This window comes from Chrysoperla carnea, chromosome 5 (genome assembly GCF_905475395.1).
Source record: "Chrysoperla carnea chromosome 5, inChrCarn1.1, whole genome shotgun sequence".
In the NCBI taxonomy this organism is placed as follows: Eukaryota; Metazoa; Arthropoda; class Insecta; order Neuroptera; family Chrysopidae; genus Chrysoperla; species Chrysoperla carnea.
The window spans coordinates 44,777,584-44,793,081 of NC_058341.1; the positions used below are offsets into that span (position 1 = coordinate 44,777,584).

Consider the following 15,498-nt stretch of genomic DNA (forward strand, 5'->3'; position numbering starts at 1 on the left):
TTTGGGCAGCTTTAACTCCCCAAATTTCCACGACTATGGAGATAAAGGATTTTAATTATGAAATTTAAATGAATACAAAAAAGGTGCTTTTCTTAAACAATTTCTCTCATGGTTTACTCAAAATTTTATTTATTTTAATCTTTGGTAGCAGCAAGTTTGAGACAAAAACCAAAATTTCGAGAAAATTATTTAGCTATTTTTTTGGATAATTTTATATTTATTCTAGGATAGGATATGGCACGTAAAAAAATTCATGAGGCCTAACGTTCTTCCCCATAATTAATAAGCTCGTGTGGAGATGTGGAGTCGATGTGGAGAATTTTCTCTCATTAGACATATAAATAGCAGAGCAGCTATTTTTGAGATAGAGGGGGAGGTGGAAATAAAATTAGTCAAAAATTGGGCAAAACTTCTGGCCTTATATAAGCTCCCTAATGATCACACAAACGTTACATTACTGGCACAAACGTTACAAAAGCTGGCAGACATCCCCCCCCTTTGTCGAAAAGAGATAACATGGTTTGATTGATAGTAGTCGAGAAGGGAAAAAGGGACATGTCAGCTTGCTTAACGTAACATTTCTACGGTCCTTAGGAAAATTATTTGGTAAGGAGCAGAAAATATATGGCATATATCTGTCCTATAAGAGAAAATGCTTCACATCGACTCAAGAGCTTATTTACCACGAGGCAGAAAGTTCGTAGATTATTTGCCATGTCCTAGAATATTGAAAGGCTTTGGCTGTGTTTTTAAAAATATATTTAACTTAATTTTTTTAAATTAATTTTTATTTAATTTTGGTTAAAAGTAGCCATCTCTTTTATTAAATTTCCTTGGTAATATATAGATTCATAAACAAATAATAGAATAATAGATTTGTCAGTTAAATTTTGGTATTCTATAGTTTTAATATTAGCAAATTTTTAATATATTTATCGTGTTTTATGTGCGAATAATTATGATTGACCAAGAGTCTTATGAAATTTGGACATTTTATTTGGAGGATCTCTACGTAATTGTACGATTATTGTATTTGTTTTTTAATAAGTACATTTGAGAATTGTTGGCAGAGTTAATTTTGAGTTTCCTTCCTGAATACACTTGAGGGTGTATTTCGAATGAATTAGGTTTTATCGTGTCGACGTATGCTAAAATGGTACTGGATCACTATGATTCTACCATCATCATTAAATTGATTTACTAAGTTTTGAAATACTTAAGTCGGCTTTAAATTCAAATGGTTTCAAATAATTTTAATATAAATTTTTTTGTATAAAAATTACAGTTACTGATACAAGATTGGGTTTCAAATATGTTAAGGAGTTCGTATAATAATGTGCTGGTTATGAATGCCATGATGGATTTTGTGATCAAGGTAATAAAACGAATTTAATATTACTGCTTTCGCATTTTTCGCTTAAACCTTAAATGTATGTTACTATTTTATAATTATCAGGATAGCCCAGAAAAATATATCCTATAAAAACTTCTTATTAAATTTTTTATCTTAACAAATTTTGTCGACTAATTTTGCTTCAACGAATTCGCAGAGAGACTCAAGCTTCAGCCTCGAAAATTTTGTTGTGTTAATAATAATTGTTTATTAGATTTACCTCTTTATGGCATAAAGCTAACAAGGTGGATTTAATAGCAACAACCATAATGTACTGAAATTTATTGAATTTTCAAACTCTAAATGGAGAACTGTAAAATGTTCCACAATATCTAAACTCAAAGACTCAAGTTAACCAAGTTTAGTGAGAGAATACCGTTCAATCAAAATGGATTTATAATTCTAGAGTTTAAAATTTTGATAATTAAAAAGTGTATTTTTAAATAGTATTTTTATACAGCGGTACATGCACTCAGATATAACAGTAAAATTGTATTATACTTTAAATTTATCACTGAAAATGATCAGTGTTAAATTCAAGACCCGAAAACTTTTACTAGTACAGTTTTACTAGCCTTATCAAATATATATTGCATCGTTTGGATATCAAACTCACCTCAAAGTATTCTAACTATTAAAAGGCTTTCTACCATTTTATATCATTTTCGGAAGCAAATCGTTTTTAAAAATAAAGAATTAAATAACAGTGTAATCAATTACAGCGATTTTTCCATTAAAAAGTTATGGTTGAGAATTTTTAGTTTAAATAGTGAACCTTAATTGAATTTTTATTTAACGAACTAGAAACAAACATTTGTAATAACATTTTTTTATTTATTCATAGTTTTCATACGATGATGTAAGTTAAACAAACATCTAGTGTTTTTTGCTTTTGCTCTATAAAAACATAGATAGATGTGAACTAGATAGAATGTTTATCGAGTAAATAAATTAATCAAACACAAACTGTGTTTCATTTTCTATGTGTTCTAAGAAAGTGACTTCATACACTGGGAGATGAGGACATATTTGACTTGTTGATTTCACAGTTACCCGATAATATAAAATAAAGAGAAACCGAATAATATTAAATTTATAAGAAAGCGTTGTCTATCATCTATAAATCTTGAAAACAAAGAATCGTTACCTAAACGCTTTTATCAACAGAAATCAATTAGCATTATAGGCAAAATCCGTCATTGAGCATGATGCTGCTCGCATGGAAAGATCCTGTTTAAAACATGCTCCTAAATATAAGAGTGCAGGTTGCCCGCGGTAGGTAGCCCAGTAAGAAATTGTTTCAACTAATTTTTTTTTAACAAATAAGTAATATTGACCGAATTCACCTCCAGTTTTCGAGTAAAAAATACATAAAATTTGAAAAAATGCTATTTTTACAATTTTCAACCCTCAAAAAGTCTTTGAAAAAATCAGATTTTTAATATGTATAAAATTTTTATTTGAAGTGTAAAGCTTATTTAACAATTCTCAAAAAATTTTTGGCCTAGTTGCATTTTAAGTGCTTGATTGTTTAAGAGATCGCGCTAAAAACCACAAAAAAATAACGATTTTCTCTTGTATACATGAATTTTCATCAATCGACTCAAAATAAAGTCAAATTAACAGAAAAGTTCGAAAATTGAATTAATTTAATTTTGAATCGATTGGTGAAAATCTCATCTTTCGAGCATATATAGAACAGAAAATCGTTATTTTGAAGTGGTTTTTCGCGCGCTCATAAGAGTTCATATAGCTGTCTCTTGTGCCCCCCCCTCCTCTCTCTCTGTGTAAAGTTATTCTCGTTACGAATCGAGAAGTTATGGAACATTGTAATTATTGACACAAGACAATTCGTGAAAACTTTTCCTGATTACAGAAGTTTTTTCATATCGTTCAGTATTCTCGTTCAGTAAGGAAAAGTGAAAAAACATAGTGAAAGCATGAAAAATTATCTCCCAGTTTGTAACATGACATTATTTGATTTGGTTGATTATATTCAATCAACAAAAATATATATTTAATATTGTTTTAACAAGTTTTAATTACTTAAGGACGTTCCCAACAAAATGAGAATAAAAATAGTTAAGACAACAGTTCAAATGTAGAGGGTAAAATCGTTAGAATTTGGGGAAATCAGACGAAATTAAGAGTAAAATTTTTCGATATATATCATATAATTTTTGAAATATATTATTGATGCCAAAGATTAAGAGAAAATCACTTATTGAAGAAATATTTATTTTCTTTGCACAAATACCATTGAATTCATCACTTTAATTTAATGTATTTTATGGAAAAACGAGCTTCGCTTGTTATAATTTTCTTTATAAGAAAATATTTGTCATGCTTTTTAACTAATGAATATTAGTTTTCCAAATTAGTCTTAAAAAAAGTAGCCTTGTTATATAATAAAGCATACCTACAAAAAAAACTTCAATATAGGATTTATATGTTAAAAACGCAAACGCTAACAGCTCAAATCTATAAATCATCGTAATGATATACACGATTTAAAGATGATCCTAAGAAAACGTGATTTTTTATTTTTTGTGAAAACGTCCTTAATAAATAAAAGTAAAAAAAATTTCAACATTCATGATATTGGTCTTGCCACCAAGTGCAAGAGAGATGTAACAAAAACTTAAATTATTTGGATGACTCAGCAAATTTTTTAACTTACCATATTTATTGACGTAGAAATAGTTATTTGAATATGACTTACCTAGAAAAAAGAAATACAATGAGAAAAATCTTTTAGAGACAATTAACGCATAAAAGACTAAATGAAGATCAAAAGTAACAAAATTATTCTATTCCATTTTTAAGCTCGAAAGTAACAGAAAATTATTCTACAGTACAATCTCATTAATCCGGTACTTCAATAGACCTATACATCCAATAATCTGGTACTCTCCGACAATCGAATTTTATTAAAATCAATTACCAAAAAAGATAATTTTCTTGCCAGTGATGATATTTACTATGAATTTCTGTATATCTATTTAAATTAAAGTCAAAATCCTAATAAATTATTGAAAACAAAAAAAAAAAACCCGCTGTGCCTAATGAATTAAGGACGTATGAGCACGGTAGTGGGGACACAAATTTAAAAAAATATATATATTCAATTATAATGGTGAATTATGTTGTAACTTGACAATATATATTCCGAAATCCAAGGCTAAATATCGAAAAATTTTATTCTTATTTTTCGTCTACATTCATGAAGATGAAATTCATCATCAGATTTCAAAATAAGGTACAAATATGTAATTGCAACCCAAATTTAAAATTGCATTGGCGCTAGTACTACCTTAAGAAAATTAAATTTATTACAATTTTGGCTCACAAACCGTCCCTGTAGCAAAATTTCTCAGTTTTTTTTTTCATACTTTTTGACAATCAGATTTGACGCAAGGCCTGATGTATACGGTTACGATACTAGTACTGGGAGCTATATTTTAATAAAGTTTAAAATTACAAAGTATACAGTTTTTTGTTCATGACGTGTTATGTTGACTAAACGATGCTGAGGTTCAGGTGTTGATGACACCAGTAAGTATATTACAGTTATGTAATGTTAGGTATGTTTAGATTTTAGCACGTATAGTTATTTTACATTTGCTAGATAGTAGTTAGTTGAAGTGCATATGATGCTTATGATCTATCTACCTTAATTAGAATGTAGATAAATATTGTCTCGTATACTCTTGACACGAACCAACACCATGTATCTATAATTATGTTTGTGGTTTATAAAACTTCGGTACATGGAATGTTAGATTATATTCAAATTTTTTATTCTTATATGAGTACCATTATAGGGCGATCCATATTTTAGTCCGTCTTTTAAATTTAGTACATTAAATAAAAATATAAGTACCTGCATGACAGAGCTTTGCTCGGTATTTTTATACAGTGTATATTAAATATATCAAGGTATACTAAATTTAGTCCCAAGTTTGTAACGCTTAAAAATATTGATGCTATGAACAAAATTTTGGTATAGGTGAAAGTCACCAAATTAGTCCAATTCCGTCTCTCTGTCTGTTTGTCTGTCTGTCTGTCCGCCTCACAACACGATAACTCAAAAACGAAAACAGATATCTAGTTGAAATTTGTACAGCGTGCTTGGGACGTAAAAACCAAGTTCGTAAATGGGCAACATAGATCAATTGGGTCTTGGGTACTACGGACTTGTAAACCGTTAGAGATAGAACAAAAGCTTTAATGTAAGAAATGTGCCTTATAAAAAATATACAAATTTTGTTTGAAAGATTTATTCGAAAACATCACTGGTTCCCTGTGAGGGCGCAAATTAGGTTCGAACATTGTTTAGTATGTATTATATGAGAATATCAGTTATGTATGTGTGACATGTATGTATGGCTGGCTATCTCTTAACGATTACGTCATCAAAAATACATGGTATTTTAACAATTAACTCAGTCAATTGTTTGTTTTCACTTGTTTTTAGATAAAATGACACAAATTTTATCACTAATATAAGAATTGTTAAAAATAATATAAAATGGAATAGTATAATTTTCTGTTAATTTTGAAAACTGTTACTTTTAATAATGGAGTTTAATTCTCCGTTCGGCAGACATATTTACGTCTCTAACGGACACCAGCCAATCATTTAATCATCATTAATTTTTTAATATTTATTCATCAAAGCGACAATAGTGTGTTCAATTTACCTCCACCTTAGTTATAATTGATCAGACTACCGCTGCCTGGATTCGAATCCGCAGCGTCCAAGTTACGGTAAAAAGCCATTGCGCCTTTATTCGGTTCGGTACACTTAGCCGATTTAACACATTATAAACACAAATATAAACGCCATATTACAATGTGTGAGGCAAAGAATCTGGCAGCTGGCAAAAATCAACATACATGATGACGAGGGAATTATTTTGATCTACAAAGTGAATGCAAAATTGATAATTTTTGATAATCTTGATAGACATTCCTTCCGCCATCACAAATATTGCAATTTTCTTCATGTCGATCGATGAACAACTCGTGTTCAGGTGAAATTAATCATTTCCAAGTGTTATAAACGGAAAAAATGCAGGGAATTTCTCCAAACACAAAAGCTTTCGAATTTATGGTAATCAATGAAAACTTCTGTAAGTCTTACTGTGAACTAACATTGCCACCATATAATTGCAATATAACTGTTGAAAAATGTCTAGAAACTGTCAAATAATTGTATTTTTAAAATAACAAATAACAAAAATTCCTTCTCAACTTAAATGAAAAAGCAATTTTAACTTATAATAAATATACCTATAATTTATTTTAATAAATTTGAAATGTAAAAACTGAACATTTTTCAATGAATAATGGATTGTTTTTCAATATTACTTTTAATAATTTTCTCGATTATTCGGGAAACTCCCAAAAAAAATTTATTTCTAATAACGAATGGAATTCACTTTTTTCTTAAAATTAAATAAATTTTTAATAATTTCGTAATTCAAGTCAAAACTGTAATTTTTAGTACAAAATGAAACTTACAATTATTTACATAGCTTAGAATAAAAAAATGTTTATTAACTAAAGCTCTAAATTGATAATGATTCATCCGATCCGAAAACTGTAGGAGATCTTCCTGCTTAGAATTTTATCCTCTATATCTATACGCTCTTAGTATGTGGGAGTATTTGTTCTATCTTCTAAAACATCATTTTAATCACCACTTATAAACATTCTATTTTTATATAAAATAGATGGATGGAAATGAGATTCATAAAGATGTAAATCATATGTGTTAAAGTCCTGAACATGAACATACATAAATTAAAGTTATATTTAATACCTGTATGTATCTGTACCGTTGTTGTTACTTCAAAGTCACCCTAGGAACCAGAAGGGAGAGCGGAAGAAGGCAGAAGGAAGGGAGACCGTATAGACACTAAGCTCATGTAAAAAATTTTCGGGTCAAATGATCCACCAGGAATCATGTTGGGAAAGATGCTTGTTTATGCAAAAGTAAGTTAAAGCATCATATCGACAATTTTGCGCGGTACAGGTGAGTACTCCTTGGTGCCTCACTCCTCAACCAGCAAATATGTACAAGGTTGCTGGATTCTAACTCTGCATAAGTATTAGAAGCGAATTACATAGATGCCGTACAGAAATAATCACGCAAGGCTACGGAAATTTACGGGAGATCCAAAATTTTTTAACTTTCGGTATCGAAGTTACTGGATTTATTTCTATAAGGCATTTATGTAATTCGCTTTGAATACTTATGCAGAGCTAGGAACCAGCAACGCCGTACATATTTGCTGATGCAGGGGTGAAACACTAAGGGGTGGGATATTCAATTCTCACCTTTACCGATATCGCACAAAACGCGATGGTGCTTAAACTTACTTTACATATAGGAGCATATTTTTCATCATGATTCCTGGTTATTTCACGCGAAAAATTTAAGCATGGGTTTGTAGTCTAGTAAACTGATACAGGTCAAGGTGTCAGAATTTTCTCGCTTCTGCTTCGGAGATTAAAAAGTGAAAGTAGTTTGACTAGGAAAATGAAAACTAAAAATACATTTCTTTTTTTCGAAACAACAACAAATTTTATCGACCCAGCCATGTTTGCTTGCTGAAATCTATGATCTATGGAACTAAGCATTAAGTGATTAAGAAATTTTATAGAAACATTCTAATCATCTGCGTTTTAGAAGTGTTAAAATGTCAATCGAAAGTATATGAAAATGAATATTTTGAAGTTCATAAAAATATTTGCATAAGGCTTAGTTAGATTAAGGGCACTCAGTTCACTCGTAATCAACATGTAAATAGTATTAGTTTACGCCTTTTAGCATAAAACAGCGCTGTCGACATTTTATCTATATTATACCGAAAATTCACCAATGTCGGCCCGAATAATTGTAGCGACCTGGACAATGATTCAAACTGGTATATCTCTTGCATAACATAAAAACATGTGAACAAGATAAAAACTCGTTAGTATCAAAATTTTATTTATAATATAAAATAAACATGAAAATAGAAAAATATTATCTATAAAATACATCAAATATTAAGAGAAGGGTTTATTTGCTTTCCTTATCCTAATCTTTGGTTTACATAATACTAATATGAAATTCATATTTAAAAACATTAAATACTCTTATATCTGTTCCCACAAAGTGAAACGGAAGAGAAGTACTATTACCCTGGTGGAAAAAATATTTGAAAAAATAATAAGTCTTAATAAGTCTTAGGAAACTCTGAAAAAGTCTTAGAAACTTTAAAAAAGTATTAAGAACTCTGAATAACTCTGAATTAGACTAGTCTGAAAACGTTGAGAAATACAAAGTTCCTAAGACTTTTTCAGAATTTCTTATTCTTTCTTCAAATATTTTTTCCACCAGGGTAGTACCAGTGGCGTAACTAACAGCGTTCAATGTGTTAATCGAAACACGCATTCCGCGATTCTAAATGGGCCCCTTAAAGAGTACAATTGGATTTTTTTAAATCAAGAACTATTTTATTTTAAAAAATTTTTTCAACATTTTCAAAAATACTTAAAAAAATATAAAAATATCTAATTTATCATTTACGCATCTTAACTTCACCTAAAAAGCTCCTAATTTTAACCTAATCCAAATATTTTTAAGTTGGGCTAGCCAATTTTATGGGCTTGTCTTATCGTTATATTTATTTAGCACTCACTAAAACACTAGGAAACAAAGAACAAACAGACATGTAAATATGTTGGGATGTTTGTTACAGAGCTTTATGTTATATATGACGACATAATAGTGACGTTTGTTTTATATTCCCTTGTCATTATTGTATCAGATAAAAATTATGACAGACAATGCCGTTATCCATTGTTTTTAATTTTTTTACACATTTTTTATTATAAGCATGAATCACCATATAAATTACTATTCGACTATATCAAATAACATTCCGTGCAAATAAAATTCTAGTGAAATAATTGGTATGATACCTTTGTTTTTATTATACACCAATAGTTGTTACCGACATTGTTATTTTTAAGCTTTATTGAATCCATATTCTACCAGAATCATAAATATGTCAACATTTTGCTTCCTCGTCCATTACAGGTGTTTACGAAACACCCTTTTTTAAAGAACCTTATTGTGTATAATCGAGGTCCATTGTAGCTGTAGGTATCTCTTGAAACGTTACGGAATGTATGACCCTACCATTTCTATTTTGGACTCAATTGACTCTTGATTTATGTATATTTGAAAGTTATTCATTCTGGGAAGGTCCTTCGTTTGATACTATATCTAGCCAGTTTATTTAACTAAAAATTGCTTATGGGTTAAGAGATGGAACCGAGTTTTGCTCATGATCTGTAGTCCTTCCAATGTAGTTGTTATTATATGTAAAGGGGGTGTGGGGGAACCTTTTTGGGTAATGGCAGATAAAACCCCCGACGCGAGGGTAGAGGATGCGAGTGAAAATCTGCTCGTGATATACAGTATGTCCACCTTTTTGCCAATATCTCAAATCGTATGCGAGGAGTGATATCTTTGAAGTAATTTCTTCAGTCGAAGTCTTTTAGCTTGTTTGGTGATTAAATGAATATTTTCAAGATATCTCTAGAATCACTAAAAAAAAGCTTTTCGAATAGAATTTTAGGAGATATTTCAAAAACTACTCCTTCATTCATTAAATTACCTATTTTCTATTTTTTTGGCACAAAATTACCCTATGTACTATATTTAAACAAAATCCAATATCAATTTTTTGAATGGGAATTTTTTGTTTGTTTCCGATTTCAGAATAAACCATTTTCTATAGTCAAATCGACCAAAAATATAAAAAATAGCACCTCTTGGACGATGGGAGTTGTTTTACTGTAGCAATTTCTTAAGTCTTTATTTCAGAAACTTGATGTCGCAAAATCAGCCTGATTTTCAAATGAATAAAAGGGGAAATGTCAGTAGATAGATAAATTAAAAAGTAAGGGCATGGAAAGTAAAAAATTCTTAATAACTTGAAATGCATAATGACCTCTCTAAAAAGTTTTCTGGCTTCGCGATTGTAATGCATGAACCTGTTTAAAATAATTTTCAGCTCATGACTGGCTAATTTAATTTTGCTCCTGTTTTTAAAAATTTGATAGTATTTTTCGCTATTTTAATAGTTGATTCGTAGACCAGTAGTAACGCTTGTATCTTCCATAGCATTTATACTATATTTTCTGTCAGCTAGTGACAGAAAAACAAATAATTATTTACAGTCTGCTAATGAAAAAAAAGATAGTATATACAACCACAAGCAACAGAAAAATGTATAAAATAACATGCAATACGAATTAATACACAGAAAAAATAAGTCTGCCATTCATTTGAATAAAAGGCAAAATGGTTCAATACACTAAATATTTATTTTCAAGCGGTTTCTTCGTGTACATAACCAATATTAATTAGTAAAAAAGTATTATTAATTAGTAAAAAAGTATTCTTATGTTTTTGTATCTTGCCTTTTATTCAACTGTGTAGCAGACTGTAAAAAATTTTCTGTTAAATGTTAATTTTTAGCTATGCCTTAATTTGTTATACATGCTATTTTATACATTTTTCTGTTGCTTGAGGCTGTATATATGTTCTCTTTCATTGGCAGACTGTAAAAAATTGATTATTTTTTTCTGTCACTAGCTGACAGTGTAAATAATTTCTCTGCTATACATCGGAGAATTTTGTAATTCAAAAATGATTTGTTTTTAGAAATGGGCCACGATAACGCTAAAACGACAGTCATCAAATCTAGGATCATCATCACATCAACAAATAAACACGAATAACACGACACACACACATCATAAACATATGACGGCAGCGATTGGACAGCATGCTGATTGTTATGCACAAATACAAATAATGCAACGGACAATCCGTGATCTGACCGCAATCGCTGAAGAACAAAATAAAAAAATTGAAAATCTAACGAATGAAGTAATGCAATTAAAATTAAAATCAACAACGGCAACCTTTAATGGGTTAATGTTCGGTAGTGGTAGTGGTAGTTGTAATAATTGTGGACTAACAGGAACATCATCTATGATACCAGCACCACCGTGTGCACCACCGATACCCCCACCACCACCACCTCCACTTCCACCATTCTCGTTAATAAAACCAATGAATAATACACTGTTTAGAGAAAAGAAGACTGGATCACGACAATTACAACAGCGTTCATCATCGATAGGCACAGATCGACCGGCAATTACACTAGAAGATATACTTAGCGTAAAATTAAAAAAGACGGTATGTTGATTAAATCTTCTATTTATTACAGAATAGTCTGCTAAAAATATTGTGTTTATAGTGTGGAGAGCCGTAAAGTTTTAATCTTAGCTTTGCAACCAATCTGCTGCGAATTTACTTCTTAGACTGTTAAGATTGTGATAAATATCCTAATTTTTCTTCGATAAATGACCAAGTACCCGGGAAAAACTGTACTATAAATCCGAATATCTCCGTTTATTTCTTTTGATCAAAAAAATTGGTTAAGTCCATATCTTAAGTGATTTAGTTATATCTAATTGATGTACAGTAGTTCATCTGTGTACATCAGAGTACATCATGGTACATAATCATACATCAGTGTTGGTCTACTATACTACATCTGTTGATATAAATGTATAGGCCAACACTGATGCGCGGTTATGTAAACACAGTTTGACCAAAAGAAATCATCAAAGATATCCTGATATTTCCGATCCCGTTTTTCCTGGGAAAATTAACGGACCAAAAAATAGAAAAACCTCTCCATTCTTTGCAGATTTCTCATCATTTTTCCTCGGACATATTGCGAAGTCATTTTATTTTGGATTAAGCTAATGACGGACTGGAGATATTTCAATTGTTTTAATTTAAACTATCGTAGAAATGTTAGCAAACATGTTTTCCGTGAAAAGAATATTTTTAGCGGACCATTCTACGAAAAATTATTGTCGTATAATAGTAAAAATAATATCTTGGTTGTTTAAATACTTTTCATAGTTTTCATAAACCGGAAGTTAGAATAGAAGCTAATATATTTTGCGAAAAAGCTGTACTGACAAAAAGGTGGCTTTGTATTTTTTTTCCTAAAATTCAAAAATCGAAGCTCAACTATTTCTTAATCAATTTTATATTTACCTTTCAATTTTCTTCTCTGCGTTAATATTAAATAATTTGTAACCATGATACAAATTCCTTTTAATGAATAATAAAAGTAATAATAAATACAAGTAAAAAAATAATTGTAAATAACAAACAAAATCCCGGATATTAGGATTGTTAAAACATCCTTTAAAAAGTAATTAACATTGCGCATATAAAATCATAAACGTTTAATATAACAAAATACATAAAAGCAGATTTTATTTCATAACCAATATTGACAATGCTTTTCAAATTATTTGTTCAAATAGGACCTATATTTTATTAAAATGACGAAAATAAATTTCATGATTTTAAAAATAAAAGGTCAAACTGTATTTTCTTTTTACCTACTAAAACCAAAATCATCCTTTAAAGCGGGCATGCACGAGTTATTTTAAGTCGAAGTCCCCATTGTTATAACTTTATTGTGTGTCATAAACTTTATTGTAAGTCCCTTTATCTAAGACCGTATTTCTCATAGAGGAGGAAGAGAGACGGATATACGAATCCTCTACCTATCTCAGTTTTCTCTACTTATCTCAGTTTCTCTATTTGTAATGAGATAGGTGGAAAAAGAAATGTTGTTTCTCTGTCTTACTGGTATTTTAGGTTGTCGCTGGTTAAGTTGTCACTGTCTTATTCCTATTTTAAGTGCGGAATCCAAGGGACTTCTCACATTTGCCCATGCCTGCTTTAAAGACCTAATTGGTTAATAATTGCCTAAACAAATTTTATGATTATTAGATAGCCCAAAATCTGATATTGTGAGTTTTATTTGAAAATGAAATTATATTGGCTATTAGTTATTAGCTTTTGCCCAAGAAGCTTTCGCTCGTGATAATGATTAATTTCAATGGATTTAAAAAATGATACGTTTAGTGAATCATTGATTCATTTAGAGAACCTATCTTTACCTCACTTTTCCACTCCACATACTACTCGCAATATAGGCAATGCCAACTTTTCCACTCCACATACCACATTTGCTCCTTGGCAAATGGAGCTCATATACAAATTTTTACATTTCTAACTTTAAAAATGACGATTTCATATAAATCTTACCCCCTAATTTATTCCTTTGAAGAATGGTTTTAACGAAGTTCCATGCAAACTTTCAACCCTCATTTTAACCCTTTGGGGAATGAATTTTCAAAAATTCCTTATTATTTCACCTTTCTTTTTTTCGTTTGAGGAACGTTTATTGATAACGTCATGCTTCTTTTATATATAGATAACAAAAGTTTTTGTACATAAAAACAACTTTTAGACATCAAAAGTATTTAAAAAAATCAAAATTTGATACAGGTGAAGAAATTTGTTATTCTTGGCTAATATACCGTAAAATTTTAGTTTTTTTCTTTTGAGTAGTATGTTTTGAGACTACAATTAGAGCTTACCAAGAGGACCAAAAATTTATGGACACAAACATAGATACTAATTGCTAATTGAATAAAATTATGTATATACAAATATTTCCAATCGATTTTTCTTTCCAAGAAAAAGAGCATTCAGACAGTTAAAAAAAAATTAATTTGAAATTGTTTTGTTGACATTATTAAATTTGTAAATATTTTTCTTTATTGAAGAATATTTATGTAAATAATGTTTCAAAGAAAATTGAACGTATCTAATGAACAGTCAACAAAATATTGTTTTGTCTGAGAATATGATGACATGATAGACATTTATTTTATATAAATAATGTCAATTGTAGATTAAATAAATTGTTCAAATAAATTATTTCTTTCTTCTCAAATAATTTTTTTTTTATCCAAAACAAGGCATATATTTGGATCTCTTATATTGTGCCAATTAAATCTTTAGACCCTTGATTAAGTTCTCAGGTGCTTAATGAACTCGAACATTACATATTGAGCCAAATCTGAAAATTCAATAAACGTGAAAGTTGAGGCGAATTTGTAGACGTTTTTTCCTAATGGGTGTATTTTGCACTATACTTGCAACTTTCTTCAACTTGCTAGTGCTGAACGTTTTTTCTGTGTTCTTGCTCGATTAAAAAACTTTCATCGATCCTGCTCTACCAAAGACCCAGTTTCAGGACTTGGCACTCTTTGCATAGAGGCCACACAGTTGGATTATAATAGGCTATTTAAAAATTTTGCAGTTTAGAAAGCGAGGAAAGCGCATCTCTAATATGAACGAGAATAAATTTTAGACAATTTTTTTTCTTGGATTTACAATTAACACCTGGATCCATAAATTCATATTCATTGTGACTCATGGCTATTTCAATGATTCAATAAAAAAACAAAGCCTTAAAATTTTGAAAACCGTGTCCTTCATAAAATAAATAAGAACCAAAGTATTCAAGGAAAAAATTTCACAGAGCTGTATCTCTGCGAAAATACATCGAATTTGGAACAAATAGAGTTCGTTTGAAGACTTTTAATTTCAAGTTTTGACATCTATTACTCAATTTTTATCACTAAATTTTATATAAAGTTTAGAAGCATACCAAAATGAGCTCAAAAAAAGGTTCCGTTCGAGGTTTTTGGACCAAGATATTCGATTTCCAACCAAAACTGACCCTTTTGGATTTAAAATCTGATATCATTCGAAAACTGAAACTGCCTTTTTGTAAGCCCTTGCATCCCAACTTTCGTTTTTAAAACATGTCAAAAAACAGATTTTTCTCATATTTTTGGCGTTTTTTCACTTGGCTGCAATTTATAAAAAAAGGGCGTTATCTAAAATGCCATCATGGTTATTAGAAAACTTGTCTTTTCTAGTTTTTAAATCGATTGCTCAAAAATTTTTATCACCCCGTATTTTTTTTTACGGAGAGTTGAATGGGTGAGATATATTACTGTGCCATATTGCATAGTGTTTTTTAATGTATTGGGGTTAGGGACCCGAACTCTAATTTTCTCTCAGCGGTCCTGCTATCTGGACTAATGAGGCGTATCTCCTCTACTACAACTTCTAAAGT

General features: G+C 30.0%; 2 protein-coding genes across 7 annotated transcripts in view; one reads left to right on the forward strand and one right to left on the reverse strand.

The window, feature by feature from the left end:
• LOC123301196 overlaps positions 1-15,498 on the reverse strand; it is a 306,076-nt gene that overhangs the window by 245,208 nt on the left and 45,370 nt on the right. The window lies entirely within an intron of this gene.
• Positions 1-15,498, forward strand: part of LOC123300115 — a 75,564-nt gene that overhangs the window by 57,257 nt on the left and 2,809 nt on the right. For 5 of the 6 annotated variants that reach the window (XM_044882596.1, XM_044882599.1, XM_044882598.1 and 2 more), the window contains 2 exons: positions 1,286-1,375; positions 11,124-11,666. In XM_044882596.1, the coding sequence (XP_044738531.1) occupies positions 1,286-1,375; positions 11,124-11,666 (633 nt within the window). The remainder of the gene's footprint in view (positions 1-1,285; positions 1,376-11,123; positions 11,667-15,498) is intronic. The other variant, XM_044882601.1, reaches the window with a different exon arrangement.